Here is a 20,107-nt window from a genome sequence, read left to right on the forward strand (position 1 = left end):
ATAGGTGGTAATCATTAGGAGGTTACCTTGCCCATGTTTTATCTGATGCCATGAGACTTCATGGGGACCGGAGTTGATGTTCAGGACTCCCAGGGTAACTGCATATCACTGTGTCGTCACCTCTACTTGGTCTGTTCTGCCGGTTGGACAGGACATACCTAGGGGTGGTGATGATGCCGGTTGGACAGGACATAGCTAGGGATGGTGATGGTGGTGTCTGGGACATAGTCATACTTATGGAATCATACCTTACAGACAATGTCAAGCTGTTGCTTGACCACTCTGTGAGAGGCCACCCAATTTTGTCACAAGCCCCCAGATGTTAGTAAGGAGGACTTTGCAGCGTCGACAGGGCTAGGTTCGCTGTTCTCGTTTCCAGTACCTAGGTCGATGCCAGACGGCCAGTTCAGTTTCATTCCTTTTTATTGACTTTTTAACTGATACAACAGAGTGGCTTGCTAGGCCATTTCAGAGGGCATTTAAGAGTCAACCACATTATTGGTGACACCAAGTTAGGTGGCACAGTAAGTGGTATAGCTGAGACTACGATGTTGAAAAGAAATGTTGGTACATTAGGCGAGCAGGCAAGACTGTGATGTAAGATTTCTAAGTTATTCCAAAGCTTCTAATAGTATTTTCTAAATGGATAGCAGTTAGTAGTTGTGGAGGAGTAGAGAGATTCAGGTGTCCACGTATAGAAATCATTAAGTACCAAAAACAATTTTAAAAAGGTAGGTTGAATATTGGTCTTTTATCGCATGAGTCCTGGAATACAAAGAGGTAGAAGTTATGTTACATAGAAGCTTTGGTTAAACCCCATTTAGCTATTGTGTTCTGTTTTGGGCACCACACCTCAGGACGGACATATTGGCTCTGGAGGGGATGCAGTGCAGATTCACTGGGATAATACTGGGCTAAAAGGGTTAAATTGTAAGGACAGATTGCAATAAACTAGGTTTCTACTCCCTTGAACATAAAAAAAATAAGGGGTGGGTTTTTTGAGATGTTTAAGATGTTAAAGGATTTGATAGATAGATATAGGGGAACTGTTTCCCCTGGCGAGGGAGTTCAGAAGAAAGGAGTATAAATGTAAAATGAGAGCTAGGCCTTTCAGGGGGAATGTCAGAAAGCATTTCTTCACACAAAGGATCGTGGAAGTTTGCTAGTCTTCTCTTGATGCTGGGGGTCAGCTGAAAATTTCAAAACTGAGATTTACAGAGTTTTGTTAGGTAAGGATATTAAGGGTTATGTAACCAAGGCAGGTTATTGGAGCTAAGATACAGATCAACCATGAACTACTTGAATGGCAGTGAAGGCTAGTGGGGTTGAATGGCTTTCTCCTGCTCCCATTTCCCTTCTTGTCTGGGAAATTAATCTACCCCATCCCAGTCACTGGAAATATGTTATTGTTTTTGGAAGTGGAAAGCAGAAACCCGTCTCAAGCCAGCTCTTCATTCTAGCTGCAGGGTTTTCTGCCACTAATGCACGCTGTGCCTGAAAGTGTACTCATCTCTTGCAGTGTTTTCGGGTAATGGCCTTGCATTTCTCCCCCTTAAGTCAGCTGTGTGTGTAAAATGTTGGCGGGGGCTTGCTGTTGATCACTGCGCTGATGCTGTTAGTACAGTTCTGTGTAATTGAAGCCAGTAGGTTTGCTGCTGTGAGATGCAGGGTGACAATCTGGTTAGTTTTGTAGCTACTTTGGATCAGAATAAAACGGTTGAGACTTTGCTTACAGGGCATCAATGCACGCTGCGGGATTTCGGCTTGTACCCAGACTCCATTCCTATCCCTCTGTCCCAATTTGTGCATCATGCAGGCAAGTAAAGTGTTTGTCTTGCAGCAACTTCAGTGGTCAGAGCTGCAGAAATAGAACACCTGGCATTTGCCTTAGAACACATGATCTAACCTGGTCCTTTCTATCTTGACGCACTCTTTGTATTAAAGTCATCTTCTATAGTCCTTTTAGCTAGTTATATTTGGTTAATGTATGCAAATACAGATACACTTTTGAAGGGTCGTTCCCTTTTTGGATTTCGATGTTCAGGGTGTAGGATATTTGTGGTGGGAAAAAAAGTAAGAAAGTTGCATTTATATAGCACCATTCATGATCACAGGGTGTCCCATGGTGCTTTACAGCCAATTAATTACTTTTAAAGTGCAGTCACTGTTGTAATGTAGGAAACACGGCAGTCAATTTGCGGACAGCAAGCTTACACAAACAGCAATGTGACAATAACCAGATAATTTATTTTTGTGATCATAGAATCATATTTTGCTGAAGGGATAAATATTGGTCAACACACCTGAGATAATTCTCCTGCTCGTCTTCAAGTTAGTGCCATGGGATCTTTTATGTCATTGGGGCACTGTGCCAGTGTCAAGTATTCTCAGATTAATGATGCAAACCAAAACTCATTCTATTTTGCCCAAACAATGTGGCTCTGGCCATCTGCAGATGAGGTTTTTCTACAGCATTGTACATTTCCTCACATCCTGTGACCTCTGAGTGAGATTATTCCAAAAGAAGGGAGAAGGATAAATTACACCAGTAACTAAAGGCAAGTCAGCTTAATGTTTGTGGTGGGGTACCTTTTAACAAACTAATCCAGGAGGAAATTAACAGCCATTTGGGGAGCCATATACAAATAAAGGAGGGCCAGCCATGGATTTGTTGAGGGAAAATTGTGTTTGACTAACTTGATTGAGTTCTTTGATGAGGCAGCAGAGAGGGTGGATGAAACGCTCCAGTTGATGTTGTGTATATGGACTTTAAAAGGCATTTGGCAAAGGACCACATAATAAGTCTTGTTTGGAAAATTGAAGCCCATGCATGTAGCAGTATGGATAGAAAAGTGGCTCAGGAATAGAAAACAGTTGTGGTGAATGATCATTTTTCAGACTGAAGGGAAGTATACAGTAGAACTCCTCAAGGTTCAATGTTAAGACTATTGCTGTCTCTGATATAGGTTGGTGTCTTGGAATTAGGGGTACATTTTGAAAACCTAAATATGATACAAAGTTTGGAAATATTGTCAGCAGTGAGGAAGATAATAATGTACTTCAAGATGATATAGACAAGCCAGTGGAATGGGCAGACACATGGCAGGTGAAATTTGTCTAAACATAGAAACAAGAGTAGACCATTCAGCCCCTCAAGCCTGACCTGTGACTAACCCCATATACCCTCCTTTGTCCAGTATCCCTTTGGTTGACTAAAGTTTATCAATCTTAGATTTCAAATTAATAATTGATCTAGCATTAATTGCTATTTGAGGAAGTGTGTTCCAAACTTCTACCACCATTTTGTGTGTAAAAGTGTTTCCTAATTTCACTCCTAAGTGGCCTGGCACTTAGTTTTAGACTGTGCCCCTTAGTCCTGGACTCACAGCTGTCACTTATGAAATGTCCTCTGGAAGTCTAGAAAAATAACATCCATAGACATTCCCCTGTCCGCTACTTTAGTCACCACTTCAAAAAAAATTCAATCGGGTTTGTCAAGTATGATCTCCCCTTTACAAAACCATGCTATCTCTCTCTGATCAGCTGAACATTTTCATCTTGCCTAGTCACCCAGTCCTTAGTTGTCGCTCTAGTAATTTCCCAACAATAGATGTTAGACTAACTGGTCTGTAATTCTTTGGTTTTTCTCTTTCACACTTTTTTAAATAGTGGAGTGATAGGCATACTTTTCCAGTCTAAAGGGATGGTTGTCAAACTGAGAGAACTTTGGAAAATTATAGTTAGGGCATTTGCAATGTCCTCACCTACTTCATTTAAAATCTGGGGATGGAAACCATCTGGTCTTGGGGATTTGTCACTTTTTAGTGCTGTTATTTACTTCATTACTGTAATTTTGTTTATGATAATTTTGTTGAGACTATGTCCTTGGCTCAGTATTAGTTTCCTTACACATGCTGACCTCTTCTACTGTAAATACTGCTGCAAAGTAATTATTCAAAATGTCTGCCATTTTCTTATTTCCATCAACAATATCACCATTATCAGTTTCCCAGGGATCCACATTGTTCCTGATTATCTCCCTTCCCTATTAGAATTGTAAACATTTTTTGTTGATTTTCCTATCCCTTGTAAGTTCCTTTTCATGCTCCCTTTTTGCAGCTCTTACCATCTGTTTTGTCACCTTTTGCTGTTCTTTGTATTTTTTCCATTTGCCAGCATCGGTGATATTTATGCATTTTTTATTCCTTTTTTTTAGTTTTATGTTGTTCCTTACCTTTCTTTTCTCCAAGGCTGATTTCTTTGGCAAGTAATGCTCTTGCCCTTTTGGCTATAAACTGAATACATTCTTTTTTGAACACCTCCCACTTATTTTCTGTTGTTTCACTGATTATCAGATTTGTCCAGTTTATAGTAGTTTCAGTTTCATTTCATTAAAGTCAGCCTTACCTTAATGTAGAAACTTAATAGCTGCTTCATATTTCTCCCTGTCAACCACTACTTTGTGCTTGATCATATTATGATCACTATTAGCTAAATGTTCATGCACTATTAGACTGTTAACTAAATCTGACTCTTTACTAAATTTAATATGGCGTGCCACCTTGTTGGTTCTGGAACATACTGTTGCAGAAAACAATCTCCGCACACCCAAGAAATTCACTACCTTTCTGACATGCACTATTTTCACTGGTAGCAGTACATTTTACCTGTTGAATTGGATCAGTTTCTGCGGATTCTCACTCTCTACCTTTTTGGGTCCCCCTTCTTCTGAACACTATTCGTCCCTTTCTGTGTGCCTTATACAAGGTGTGACTGAGGCCTGTAGTAAACTACCCAGATATTGCCCTTCCCCTCCTTTTTGTGTTGGGAGTGTCTCCAACTCACCATCCAGTGTGACAGAGGAGGAGGTATCAACTATAGATGTGCTCACTTAGGAGATTCTCACTGTCCACAAATTCCCACATACAGTAATTCAGACACACAACCTGCTCTGTCAATCTTAGTCTAAATTATTTGTATGCTGATATCTACTTTTAAGTTTATTGTAAGATTTTTTTTCTGAATACTAACTTGCACCTCCAAAACACTGGGCAAAAATTTTAAATACCTACCGCCTCAAGCTTACAAGAAGCACAACAACTACTGGAGGCAAAATGCAACCCCTTCCCCTGCACTGAATTCAGATTCTCACCAAATTCACAACCTTTACATTCAATTTATGCCACACTCCTTTTAAATCACTCTGCAACCATTTAACAAAGAAAAATTTGAGGTGATACATTTTGATAGGAAGAATTACAAGAGACAGAACAAGCTTAATGGTACAATTTTTAAGGGGGTGCAAGAAAAGAGAGACCTTAGGGGTGTTTGTGCACAAATGTTTGAAGATGACTGGAGATTTTAACCAACCAAAAAAGTATATTGACTTGGAAAAAATAGAGGAACAGAATATAAGAACAATTAAGTTATGGTAAATCTACATAAAACAATATTTGTCCCCAGCTGGAATATTTTGTCTAATTCTCGGCACCACAGTTTAGGAATGGCATGAAGTCTTTGGAGAGGATATAGAAAAGATTAGCTAGGATGGTTCCAAGGATGAGGGGTGACGGATATGTAGATCGACTGGAGAAGCTGGTATTGTTCTCAGCAGGGAAGGTAGGCTTGATAGAGATGTTTAAAATTGTGAAAGTTTTAGATAGAGCAAATAAAGTGAAACAATTGCCAATGGCTGAAGAGTCAGTAGCTTGAGGGCATAGATTTAAGGCGATTGGCAAAATCACCAGAGATATGAGGAGAAGCTATTTTATTCAATGTGTGGTCAGGATTTGGAATACACTTTCCGATAGGGTGGTGAACACTGGTTCAATAGTAGCCTTCAAAAGAGAATTTTGTTCATACTTGGAGGAGAAAATATTGCAGGGACATGGGAAAAGAGCAGGGGAGTGGGACTAACTATGTTGCTCTTCAAAAGAGCTGGAACAGACTCAATGGGCTGAATAGCCTCCTGCTCTGTTCAGTTCTATGAATATCAACCATTGCCAAATGATGTACCATTTTTTGCGATCAAACTAAGAAATAGATTAAAACTGGCCAAATGGTTTGCATAAGACCAAGTAGCCTGAAGGAACTTTCTTCCCCCTGCCTGTGCTGGGCTTGGACACAGGTGAAATGGCAAGTTCTGACCCAATGCACGTTGGGGACATTCATTTAAAGGGTTGAATTGCTTGCATTGTTTTCTTTATTGATTCTGCAACATTTGCTCATTAGGAGAAATTGAACCTTGGATCCATTCATACAATGACTAGAGTAACATGAGGCCTCTACAAAGCCCCCTGCTTCTATTTGCCACATTTGAGGCTATTGTACCACACTACTCTCAGCCTATCCATTCCCAGAATGTGGGTGTTGCTGGCAAACATATTTTTATTGTCCTTAGTTAGATGCGTTGAAAAGGTGCTAGGGTCTTCATGAGACACAACAAGTAATCTGATGCAACTCGTTAGCTTGCTAGGCCACTTCAGACGGTCAGTAAGAGTTTGTGGGACTGGAGTCACAAAAAGACCAGAGAGGGTAAAGACAACAGACTAATGAATCAATTGGATTTTTACAACAACTCAACTTCATGGTATCAACTTTTGATTATTTTCAGATTTTTGAAGCTGAATTCAAATTCTGGATGACAGTAACCTTACCTGGCAGTTCCTCGGAGGGCTAGGAAAGGGAGAATGCAGGAAGGAAATGGTTGGTGATGCCAGGGCCTGACAGTTCTGGATGGTGGGTGGGGAAGAATTATATTCCCATCTTATCTACTATCCTGTCATTTTGTGGGAAGGACAGTGGATAAAAATTTACCCCTTGGGTTGAGGTTAGCTGATTTCAGCTGAGCAGGGGCATATTACCACAGCTGTTACAGGCACTGTGAGGTAATGGTGAAAGCGAAGGTTAACATTAATACTGTGCACCTCTCCATGTTACAGGCTGGCATTCACTAAAGGTCACTTTCCCAAACTGGCTGAATGCGCCCATTTCCACTATGAGAACGTTGACTTTGGCAGCATACAGGTGAGTGGCACTTGTATATACTGTACTGTAACAGGTCATGTTAGTGTACCTCATTACTGTTGTACAACAATGTTATTATACTACATGGTGATGTTATACCTCACTATATCCTAACATATGGTGATGCTGTGACAGTTCAGATTGTTCTGTAATCAGCCTGTATCTCACCATACAAGTCCAGAGTAGATCTTGGTACCACCATCACAGGTTCATTGAGTTCATTGAGGAATTTTGTTATGGTGCTTTTCTTTAATGAATGTCAATTAATACAGAATTAGAAGGAGTTTTCTATTAGATCCATTAGAATTACATTGCAATGACTCAAACCTGAATTTGTTTAGGAGCTTTGCAGCTGGAAGAGAGAGAAGACAAAATGTACAGCCAAACGGTGCAAGAATAGCATGCAAACTCACTGTCCCACCAAGCTGCTGTTTGTTCGATTCTGGGACCCAATAGGTGAAAGGACTGTGCTTTCTGGCTGTACCAACTATTCTTTCAAATGTAACATTTTAAATCAAATCTCCTTTCTGGTATAGTATAAGGGTTTGAAAACCTATTTGAATTGCAGTAGCTGATATTTGAATATCCAAAGTCCTTTGATGAGTTTGTGTGCACTAAGTGAGCAGCTTACACTGTAATATGTTTGGGGAACGTGGTGTTATTCAATCAATGATAGTTTTGTACCATCTTCTTCATAATAACTGCTCCCTCTCCTGCCATGTTTCTACCTTATAAAACATATGTTCTGCATCACAATGTCAACCAGCTTGTACTCAAACTGTTTACAGTAATGTACCAGCAGTTTAGTAACAAGGCCATGAAGCTGGTCACAGTGCCTGGAAAATCAGACTCTGCAATACTTCTCTGCTCCACTGTCAAATATTTCTCCAAAGACTTATCTGATTCTCAAAGCTGCTGATACACTCGGCTCCACTGCCTCCCTAAGCACATATTTAGCACCGTCTTTCTAAAATAGGACCAAACTCTCTCTTCATCTTTTGTCTTCTAAGTTTGAGGTTATGGCCTGCAGTTGTACAATCTGTGGCTGAGTTATACATTCTGATGTGTATTTTGTCTATATCCTTCAGGTTCTTGAATCCTATAAGATTATCCCTGTTTCCCCTCTCTAGTGTTACCATTTGTAGCTCCTTTAGCCTCTTCTCATTGCTTAGGTGCTTAGTCCCAGTTCTCAGTCCAGTTGTCCTTTTCTGCCTCCTTTCGTTGCCTGGATGTCTTTCTAATAATACTATGATCAGACATGTACTCAGAACCCCAGGTGGGACTGGACCAAGACTGTGTCCACAGAGAATCATTACCTGAAATTTGTCTGTTCCTCTGATTCCATTGCTCAAGATCCTATTTGGCTTCTTCACTGCTGCCTACACTGTGCTAATGGCCTCCATGATTTACTCATGGACCTCCAAATTCTTCTGTATCGTGTCCTGTACAATATTGCCATTGTCTTGTCTATTATCCTTTGCCAATCTTACGATTTAGCAGTTGCCCACATTAAAAGATAGGTGCCTGTTGCCAATGCAGCTCCCCAATTTATTCATGTCCATCTGCATTTAACTGGCTGTTGACTGTAGTCCCTCCCAATTTGGCACCACCAGCAAAGTTGTGTTTCAGTCCTTAGCTCCAAGTACATTACAAACAACATTAATCTCTCGCACACTCTACAACATCTTAGAAGGTCACAGGCAAGCCTGTCAGGGTTTACTGGGCGGCCTTCGGGGGACGCAGGAGAGCCATGCCGCTTGCACGTATCCTCTGAGCCACCACTAAATTCTGGTGGGCTCGGGGGATAATGGTCATTGTCTCAATAAGGAGCCTACATTGACATCCCACTGAGTGGGCAGGTTTTTCCCCCCACCTTACGACTCCGACTCGCGGGAGGTTGTCCTGCCACCAGGGGATGATCATGATCTCCACAATTAAGTGGACCCGGCACCATATTTCTCACCACGACAGGCTGCATTATTTCTCACTTAAGGTGAAATGGCTGCCCTCTGCTGCCAACAGTATTTGTTCATCTTGACTTTTCCTGTGCACAGAATAGCTGTTCTGTCCCTAGATGGCAGCATTTGCAGTCATTTACAGGCATCCTCACATCTTTTAAGCGTGATCTCAGCCTTACATTTTAAAGGCTGATGGAATTTGGTAACATTTGAACTGCCCCCTGCTATTGTACAGGCCATTTTGCCCAGAAAGAAGGGATGAACCCTGCCCACTCTCTGAATAAACTAGTGCCGAATGTGTGTTTTCCAACAGATTTCCAGCTAGCTCAGATCAGTTTTGCTTGTACGTGTGCTTTGTGAGTCTTAGTGTTTTATCTCCTGTTGTCTACTCCTGTTGTTGCTTGCGGAAGGGGCTAAGTTTAACACTGAATTCTCCTTTAGGACCTGTGATTAAAGTCTCTTCTGTCTACTCACTATCAAGGTTGTTTTTGCAGCAGAGAGTGTGTGAAAGAAAATCTCTTCTCTCAGGTGAAACAGTAATAACACCATCCAATCAATCGTTTTGTTCACATTAGGTCAATTAGAAAATAAATACAGCAGTAAACATCAATGACCTTTCACTGCATTTTCTACTCTCAGAATTTGTCTGCAAGTATTCTTGGCATTAGGCACAGCCTGTAGCACTAACCCATGTGATGCTTAATCTGTTTTAATGCAATGTAGGTCAGAATATCTGCCAAAAGTTTTACGCGTTATGTAAAACCCAATATTCTAGCCATGATCACTGACACAACCATTGCATTAAATGCTTGCCACTTAAACATCCTACTACAACGTGTCACATTTTCCTCCGGTTCAAGAGACACACACTTGTAAGAAATGGCTGTATGATGTTCAGAATAAGACAGGCCAGCACAGAAAGCCCAGGCATCCAGCCAAGCTATCACTGAGAAAGCATTGGCACTGCATGGTGCTGCGACATCGATGATTTAGGACAGCATCAAGAAAATTTAAAAGGGAATTGGATATGTACTTAAAAGCAGAAATTTGCAGTGCTATCGGGAAAGTGCAGGGCAGTGGGACTAATTTGATAGCTCTTTCAAAGAGTCGGCACAGACATGGTGGCTGTGTTCTATGATTTTATGATCAACACAAAAATCCGTTTGTGCTCCTCATTGAAGTGCATTGTCACTGAATCAAAACATGTTAGTAATGCCTTTGATATCGCCAATCTGCACAACATTCCATATAAATTTATTGCAGATTACACTCGATCACTTTATCAGGTAACTATTGGTCCAATAGCATTGACTTACTCCTCAGACAGCGACTTGACAGCTCAAAAACCCTGGCATCTTCAAGCAGAACACCACTAATACTGACTATCCATTGAGCTTTTCCTAAAGATAGTTAAACTGAAACATAGGCTCCCCTGAGGAACTTAGGGAAGCCTCTCAAAGCCTAATCTAAAGACCTATCTTGAAGCAAACTTAGCTTTGTACCCATCCCCTGTCTCCTGCTGTGGATGATGAGTGCTCGACCACTCTTTGTGTTGCTATGTTTCTTATTTGCAGACAGCCCTGTATTTTCACAATCACATCTGGCATGCCTCAAAATTCTGCCATGAGCTCCCACATAGCACTTATACACCCATTGCCCCTCTGTGGCATTACTTAAAAGCAAGGTGTTAGCCTTAGCACTCGATCATCACCCTCAACTTCACTACAGTTGCTGGGCTGTCCGACATCAAGTGAATTTCTGTTCCTGGTTCTCAGTAGCTTGCTTAGGTGAACCTGTGGTGTTACTCTGAGCTAAACTTTGCAAGACTTTCTCCTTTATTCATACTGCGACCCATGACTACATTGTCATTGTCTTCAGGCTCAATAACTCCAATGTGTTCTCAACATCAACTCTGACTCACCCAGGACCCTGCTGCCCAATTTATATCCTACTCGCCTATTGCCTCATCCAAGCTGACTTTTGGCTTCCTATCTCTTTGACTAAGTTTATGAAGTCTTTAAGATGTTTGCCCACTCCACCCTGGTGACGACCTCCAGACTACTTCACAAATCAAACTCTCCACTCATTAGACTTGGCATCTCTTTCCTGCCTCAGCCCTCTGCCTGTCCAGCTACTAATGACAGAACCTTCAAGCACCAGGCTGTACCCTCTCCAATCTTCTTCTTAAAACCCTTTGCTTTGCTACCACTCTGTCCACTTTCAAAACTCTCCTTAAAATAAAAATAATAATAATAGATAGATAAAGGGGAAACCAGTAGGTGTAATATATTTGGATTTCCAAAAGGTGTTCGATAAGGTACTGCACATAAGGCCAATTGTTGGAGGTAATATATTATCATGGATAGAGGATTGGCTAACTAATAGAAAACACAAAGTTGGGATGAGAGGGGCATTTTCAGGTTGGCAGTCCTGGGGCCACAATTATTTACAATATATATTAATAACATGGATGAGGAAAATGAATATACTATCGCCAAGTTTGTGGATGACACAAAAATAGGTGGGAAGGCAAGTGGTGAGATTGACACAAGGAGTCTACAGAGGGATATAGACAGGTTAAGTGAGTGAACAGAAACTTGGCAGATGGAATACAATGTGGGAAAATGTGAGGTTATGCACTTTGGCAGGAAGAATAGAAGAGCTGAATATTATTTAAATGGAGAAAGACTGCAGAAGCTGCAGCACAGAGGAAATTGGAGGTCCTCGTGCATGAATCCCAAAAAGCTAGCATACAAGTTCAACATGTAATAGGGAAGGCAATTGGAATGTTGGCCTTTATTTCAAAGGGAATGGAGTATGAAAATAGGGAACACAAACAAAAATAGCTGGAAAAACTCAGCAGGTCTGACAGCATCTGTGGAGAGGAATACAGTTAACGTTTTGAGTCCGTATGACTCTTCATCAGAACTAAGAAATATAGAAATGAGGTGAAATATAAGCTGGTTGAGGGGGGTGGGACAGGTAGAGCTGGCTAGAGGGCCAGTGATAGGTGGAGGCAAAGAAGAGATTGCCAAAGATGTCATGGACAAAGGGGTGTTGACTGCAGTGATATTAGCTAAGGAATGTGCTAATGATGACACCACTGTCAAACCCCTTTGTCCTTTTGTCTATGACATCTTAGGCAATCTCTTCTTTGCCTCAATCTATCACTGGCCCTCTATCCAGCTCTACCTGTCCCACCCCCCCCCTCAACCAGCTTATATTCACCTCATTTCTATATTTCTTAGTTCTGATGAAGAGTCATACAGACTCGAAATGTTAAATGTATTTCTTTCCGCAGATGCTGTCAGACCTGCTGATTTTTTCCAGCTATTTTTGTTTTTGTTTCAGATTTCCAGCATGTGCAGTATTTTGCTTTTATGAAAATAGGGAAGTCTTGCTAAAGCTATCCAAGGCATTAGTTAGACCACACCTAGAATACTATGAACAGTTTTGTTCCCTTTATCTAAGGAAAGATGTACTGGCATTGGAGGCAGCCCAGAGAACGTTCACTAGCTTGATCCTGGTTACGGAGGGATTTTCTTATGAGGCAAGATTGAGTAGGCTGGGCCTGTACTCATTGGAGTCTAGAAGAATGAGAGGTGACCTTATTGAAACATATAAGATTCTTAGGGGGCTTGACGATAGATGCTGAGAGGTTGTTTTCTCTTGTGGGAGAGTCTTAGACCAGAGGGCATAATCTCAGAGTAAGGGATCGCCCATTTAAGACAGAAATGAAGAGGAATTTCTGCTCTGAGAGCAGTTAATCTGTGGAATTCTTTACCACAGAGGGGTGTAGAGGCTGGGTCGGTAAGTATATTCAAGGCTGAGATAGGCAGATTTTTAATCAGTAATGAAATCAAGGGTTATGGGGAAAGATAGGAAAGTGGGGTTGAGGATTATCAGATCAGTCAGGATCTCGTTGAATGATAGAGCAGTCCTGATGGGCTGAATGGCCTACTTCTGCTTGTACATTTTATGGTCTTATGGTCTTAAAATCTCCCTCTTTGGCTCTTTGAAGTTTCCCGTAACCACTCCCAATTCCAGCTGGATCTTTGAGCCCCACTGTCCCACTCCTGCTGCCATGAATGGCCTTGGTGGATTTTACAGCATTATCAGTGTTGTATGAGGATAGGTTGTCATCTTGCACGCTATTAAATTTGAGGCTCATTGAACACTCTTGGACTCTAACAGGTTCTTTTCTAAGACCCAGAACCGTAATGATAAGGACAAGCTGTAAATCCAAGAAATCAGATGTCAGAGCTGAGAAGACTGGATATAAACAGCTGGTCCCTTCTACTCTGTATTTGCTGTATTTGGAGCTCATTGTTGTTAGTGCCAGTGTGTGCAAACATAAAGTGGTTTTGACTTCTCAGTTTGATTAACTTAATAGATTCTCATGGTGTGACCAAGTGATTTGTAAAGGAAGGTTTATGATGTATTTGACATGGTTTGTTTTTGTTTTTGACTGTTGAAGTGTTTTCAGTTTCGGCCCATTATTCAATTTTGCAAATGGAGTAGCGTGTGATGAATCACCCTGGTCTCCCTGGATTGAGTGAAACTGGTTACTTCCTAGCTATGGTCTGAGACTCGTGGCAAGGCAACAGAAACTGAGGTGTAACTACTGGATGGAAGCCCAGGTTGTCCCCATAGAGTACTGTTGTTCAGAATTAGCAAAGTGATGGTTACAGTGAGTATGTAAAATGAGTGTGCAATGGATTCTGTCTCTTCAGTGAAAATGCCAATGCCATGAGTTATTTTCAAGTGGTTTGCAGCAACAGGAGCCGAGAGTCTGAAGCATTAACTTATGGTTTCTCTGAAGTGCTGACGAGCATTTTTCTAAGGTTAAATTAATCTTAGACATTTTCCATGACACATTATCAGGGAACGTTCACAAGAGATGCTGGGGTATTCCTTACTGGCAAAATAACTCTGCAAGAGTTTCCTTGTTTTGATAAGAGGTCATTATAGCTGCAACGCATGATCAGCTGAGAGAGCAGTACTTGGCCCAAGAACATGGAGAGCCTGTCTCATTTCATGCATGTGTGTGTTTCAGTATCTTGTGTGTGTTGTAAGCATGTATTTAGGAGGGTTGACTTCAGCACTATTGGAACTCTGTGCCAAACAAAATACATGTTGTTGGCTAAGTGCCAGATTTAGCCAGTTGACTATTTCTATTTATGTTTTGAACCCAGCAGAGGTGAGAGTTATGCAGATTTAGAAAGCATCAACATTGGGCTTCCTGATAACCTTGTGGGTGAAACACTGCTCAGTAAAACATTAAACTGTACTTACTGGCTGATGGCGCTGGCTTCAGGTCTCCATCTGCACTGGATTGAAGCTGGGTGTGAGACACCTCAGTCCTTTGGGTAGGGATGATTTCTCACTGCCTATAAAAAGTGTACTTTGGGTGAGGGCACCGCGTTGTCAGTCAGACAGCCTTCCAACACTTGCACGTGAAGAGTTGCCAGAAACACCTGCAAGTTTCATGTAAAACTGCTGGGACTTTAAAATCAGCTGTCAGGAAGGCACATCTTTATAGCTGGTTTGTAACCATCTGCACAATTGCTGTGCTTTAGATTCTGGTAGCACTTGTGCTGGTGTCATGTACTATGTCGCGCAGGTTCGGTGAATTATAGAGCAACAATTTGATCATGTACTGACTGGGCCTCTTTCAGTAGTGATTTGATTATATAACTCATTTGGCTCTTCAAAGCCAGCCCACTGAAAGGAATTCTGTAAAATGCCATTTGTCTTGATGCTCTTGCCATTATCCAGGCTGAGGAGTTGCATTGAAGAGGAAGCCCTGTTCATGTTCCTGTGGTGACATCATGATCACAGAGCTACGCGATACTCCAGTCTGCAAACCTTGTGCTGAGTTGTGCTGTTGGGTAGTGCCAGCAGCGGGAAGAGCAGAATAAAGGCTGTTTCACAGCAAATACATTCATAGCTACGTAAATTCACAGCTACAAAACTGGCATCTACCTGACAGTATGGAAAGTTGCCCGGGTATGTCCTGTACACAATCCAGGACAAATCCAACCCGGCCAATTATTGCCCCTGTCAACTCTTGATCATCAACAAAATGATGGAAGGTGTCATCGACAGTGCTATCATGCCATCAGTGGTAGTCAGCAATAACCTGCTCATTGATGCTCAGTTTGGGCTCTGCTAGGGCCACTCAGCTCCTGACCTCATTACAGCCTTTGTCCAATGGACAAAAGAGATGAGGTGAGAGTGACTGCCTTGACATCAAGGCAGCATTTGACCGAGTATGGCATCATGGAGCCCTAGCAAAACTGGAGTTAATGAGAATCAGGAGGAAAGCTCTCCGCTGGCTGAAGTCATAACTTGCACAAAGGAAAGATGGCTGTGGTTGTTGAAGGTTAATCGCCTCAGTTTAAGGACATCACTGCAGGAGCTCCTCAGCATAATGTCCTAGACCCAACCATCTTCGGCTGCTTCATCAATGACCCTCCCTCTTTCATAGGTCAAAGTGGGGTTGTTCACTGATGATTGCACATGTTCACCACCACTCGCGAATCAACAGATACTGAAGCAGCAAGACCTGTACATATGCAGCAAGAACATATACAACGTTCATACTTGGGCTGATAAATGGCAAGTTGCATTTGTGCCACACAAGTGTCAGGCAATGACCATCTCCAACAAGAGTGAATTCAACCATCTACCCTTGACATTCAATGCCATTATCATTGCTGAATCTCCCACTATCAACATCCTGGGCATTACCATTGACCAGAAACTGAATTGGCCCAGCCACATAAATACTGTGGCTACAAGAGCAAGTTAGAGGCTGGGAAATTTGCAGCAAATAACTCACCACTTGACTCCCCAAAGCTGGTCTACCATCTACAAGACACAAGTCAGGAGTATGAAGGAATTGTCTCCACTTGCCTGGATGAGCACCAAAGCCGCCTGCTTGATTGGCACCCCATTCACCACCTTCAGCATTCACTCCCTCCACCACCAACACACAGTGGCAGCAGTGAGTAACCATTTACAAGATGTATTGCAGAAACTCACCAAGGCTCCTTCGACAAAACCTACAATCTCTACCACCTAGGAGGACAAGAACAGCAGATGCTCTGGAACACCATCACCTACAAGTTCCATCCAAACCACACACCACCCTGACTTGGAACTATTTCGCCATCCCTTCACTCCTCAACGCAGTTGAGTCGCTGGATCAAAATTCTGGAACTTCCTAACAGCACTGGGTGTATCTACACTGCATGGATTGCAGCGGCTGAAGAAGGCGGCCTACCACTACGTTCTCAAAGGCAATTGGGCATGATCAATAAATGCTGGCTTAGCCAGTGACACCCACATCCCATGAAAGAATAATAATAAAAAGTACATCTCCAGCAATATGTCCGTCTTGCTGGTTAAAGCACTGCGGAGATGGAAACCATGTACAGGCACAGTACTTCATGTTAAAATAAAAATTTGTGTTCTCAGGTTTCTTGTGATGAGAGGGTGAATTCAATTGTGGAGAGAAACCTGATCATTTCCGGTTTACCGGAGAAATGTGAGGTGATCTGATTTCACCTTGATCTTGTGTCGATTGTGTGGGGTGCCTTCCAACTGTTAAACCTGTGTGTTAGCTTTCCACACCCTGATAATCTATTTCTGGTTTAGAATTATCCAGCTTATTAATTATTCAGATTGACACAGGTCTGCTGGGGCACTAGATAAAGCAGTGTAATTCAGTGCGTATTTGTTTATAGTTCTGTGTTTTTTGTTGTCTTGTGTGAAGCCTCTTTGAGCGACCCTATCATGCTGCTGAGAGTAGTAGCTGTTGTATGTACGGACTGCAGCAGTTCATCATCATCATCACAAAGATTTAAAGGCACGGTCCTTTTCTTTATGCAGGTATGGGTTAGTGAGCATGTTCAGTGTAAGGGAGCTGTTCAGTCTCTGTGCAGTGCTGATTGCAATTCACCAGCCACATTCCCTATCAGAGCTGCACATTTCATGCTTTAGGACTTAGGTTCCAGAAGATGGTCAGATCTCTCAGATTCCTTTGCTAGTTTGTTCTTAGTTCCTGAAAAGCCAGTTAATTTACTGCGTCCTGATTTTAAGGCTAAAGCATGTAGTGGGTGATGGTGCCCACTGAGAAATTAATCTGAGCTGTGAGGGTTTACTTGTTCATTTTCCATCTGTGTTATGCAGCAGGACTGAACACCCAGCAAGATTACAGACTTGCAAAGAAACAGGGTAGACATTTACCTTGCCAATAATGTCAGAGCTCCAGTTTTGATCATGTACCTGCTGCTCTTAGTTTCCAAACCTCCAGATTTTATCTAAGATAAATGTCTCAGAAATCACATTGGCTGATACTGACCTCACCATCCTTTTGTGTCTGGTTGCTCTGGCTGGCATGGTGGATCCTGAGAAGCTGTGCACCAATTGAAAACCTGATGGCATGTTAAGTAGTGATGTTCTCCAGTTAGACATTTTTCTCTCTATCCCTCCCTCACACAGTTGCACTCATTCACACTGACACTCATAGGTTTACACCTGTGGATTGAAGCTCATCTTTGCAGAATGGGCGTCTTGCATGGTTGAATCGCTTTAGTTATAACCTAACTGAGGAAAAATTTCCACTGATTAGTCAATCAGTAACTCAAGAGCATCAATTTAAGATCATCACCAAAAGAATGAAGTAAGAGGCTAAGAGGTTTGTTTTATGTAGAAAGTGGTAAAATGATGGACGCCTGACCAGAAACAGGGGAGTGGGGCAGCAGAATCAATTATGGGTTATAAAAGGGAAGTGAATAAATATTTGCAAAAAAGGGTTATTTGACAGAGTGTGGGGAAAGAAACTAAGTGGCTCACTCAGATCTAGCATAGGTGTGATGGACACTGGAGATTTCCTGGTGATCCCTGTGCATTCTTGACACTGTACACAAGGTATAGTGCCTGGTTTTGATTTCCTGTGCATGAAATGAAGTTCTGCTATTTTCTTTTTATTCTGCCTGATTTTTCTCTGCTCCTTTCCTGAAGGTGCTGGCTGTTGCTGGGGTACAGCACCATAATGACTAGGAGATGGAAGAATGTTGGAGGAGGGCTTGTTGGAGGAAGGAAGGGGGGCGGAGGTATTCAGGCACAGAGTTAATGCTGACAGAAATCATGCAATGTATGAGGTGGGGTGGGGCAAGGAGCTTATGATATGAGCCTCATTTGGTATCAAGCATGAACTTGTTGAAGAAGAACACAAAGTTATGCTGGGCAGGAGGTGAGTAGCAGATAGCAGTGAAAGAATTGGACAGGACTTACTGAGAACAGGGTGTTGAAAATGTGTTTAAATGTGTCGTATGGTCTTCTCTACATGTCTACCTTAAACTCTGTGATCATGTATGCTGTCCCATCCTGGCTTCTACATCTTGTTTTGAATTCCTTCTCCTATCTCTTTATTGCGTTTGGTCTGAGAAAGCTTTGTTGCACATTCCTGATTTTTCTCCATGAGCCAGAAGTCAAGTCTTGCTGGACTTTGAACTCCAGAAAGACAGCAGTACCGAAGGCCAGTAACTATATGAGGTTATACACCTAACTGATGGATGGTTGAGGCCCTGAAATATTTGATTGGGTACATAGAGAGAAACTATTTCTTCTTGTGGGGGAATCCGGAATGAGGGAGCATAATCTTAAAGTGAGAGCTAAACCTTTCAGGAGTAGTGTGCGGAAACACTTCCTCATGCAAAAGGTTGTGGAAATATGCAACTTCCTCCTTCCACGAAAAGCAATTGAGGCTGGAGGCCAATTGAAGATTCCAAAACTGAGACCATTAGAGGTAAGGATATCAAAGGTATTCAAACCAAAGTGGGTAAATGGAATACAGAATACTAATGAATACAGATCGCGTTCTAACTAAATAGCAAACCAAACTTGAGGGGCTGAGTGGCCATCTCCAGTTCCTTTTGTGCAGTAATGAAAATTGGTCTCTGTCCCCTGGACTAAAAACCTTCAAATGCAATTCTGAAGGACAGTGTGATGGCTCTTGGGTAAGGGCAGAGTGGAAAATGCCATGTGCATAGTTATTGTTTGTGATGTCTGATATTAGCAGTAGATACAGTGAGTGTCAAACTCCTGTGTCCCTGGGGAATGCCATATTGCACAGGAGTGCTTACACAAAGAACACAAATCAAATTTTAAAATTCAAATATAGGTGCTTCAATAACCAGACTGAGAGCTAAGTTAATATGAAGAATATGTCACCTAAAAGAGAAAAACAAACTGCCATTCGGGCCCAGGAACTGCAGGTGTTCAGCTTCCAATCGCTTTTACCATTTTCAAAAAAGCGTTCTAAATTTGGTTTTGTATTTGCATTGTCCGTCAGTATTGGTGAGATGTGAGGTTCTGTGATCGGATTAAAAGCAGTGACAGATTGCTGAAACAAAAGCAAATGGATGTGCTGCTGACCTGAGCACATACTGTAGAATGTAAAAGGTTTTACTGGTTTGTGTGCGGGTCGTCTTGATTTTTAAATGGGGGATGGATTAGAGATTCCGTTCTCCTAATTAATTAAACAAGCCAAATAAAGAATCTATTTGGTGAATACACTTTGTTAAAATGCAGCCTGCATAGTTTTATTAGCTGGATGATCAAATGGAAATGTTTGACTAATTCTACTAGATATGATTCCCTAATAACTGTGCTTCTGTTCATCTCCCTGGGCTATAGTGCAGTGCTCTGTGGTGCATAATGAGAGATGGCTCTGCTTCCTGAGCTAGAAGTAAGGAATAGCGTTATAATTTTGTTAGTTAAGTTGTAGACCCACCCCCTTACCCCCAGGGTGAAATGCTGGTTCAGAAATAACCCATTATCCGAGTTTAACCCTGTAGAGGCTGATTGCTGTTCAAAATTACGCATGTGTTTTCTTGTAAAATGTTTCTCTCATTTTTGTTGCTAGATATCAGAATTGGGTGATTGCATGGAGTTTTGGGCATTTCACCCGCTATGTTCAAAATACACTGGTCCAGGCAGTTAATTTGTAAAGAGACCCTGTTATCAATCCAAAAGGGTTAATGACTTTACTTACAGTTCTATGTCTTGTTACTATTCTCAAAACAAATGAATGCTACAAGATACACTCTGTT

The 20,107-nt window shown here is 41.8% G+C and overlaps 1 protein-coding gene across 5 annotated transcripts in view; it reads left to right on the forward strand.

Annotated features, from left to right (window-relative positions):
• arhgap32b (Rho GTPase activating protein 32b) overlaps positions 1–20,107 on the forward strand; it is a 539,127-nt gene that overhangs the window by 269,947 nt on the left and 249,073 nt on the right. For all 5 annotated transcript variants that reach the window (XM_078530751.1, XM_078530768.1, XM_078530760.1 and 2 more), the window contains one exon: positions 6,942–7,026. In XM_078530751.1, coding sequence (XP_078386877.1) covers positions 6,942–7,026 — 85 coding nt within the window. The remainder of the gene's footprint in view (positions 1–6,941; positions 7,027–20,107) is intronic.

Source organism: Cetorhinus maximus, chromosome 2, assembly GCF_964194155.1.
Source record: "Cetorhinus maximus chromosome 2, sCetMax3.hap1.1, whole genome shotgun sequence".
NCBI classification, from domain to species: Eukaryota; Metazoa; Chordata; class Chondrichthyes; order Lamniformes; family Cetorhinidae; genus Cetorhinus; species Cetorhinus maximus.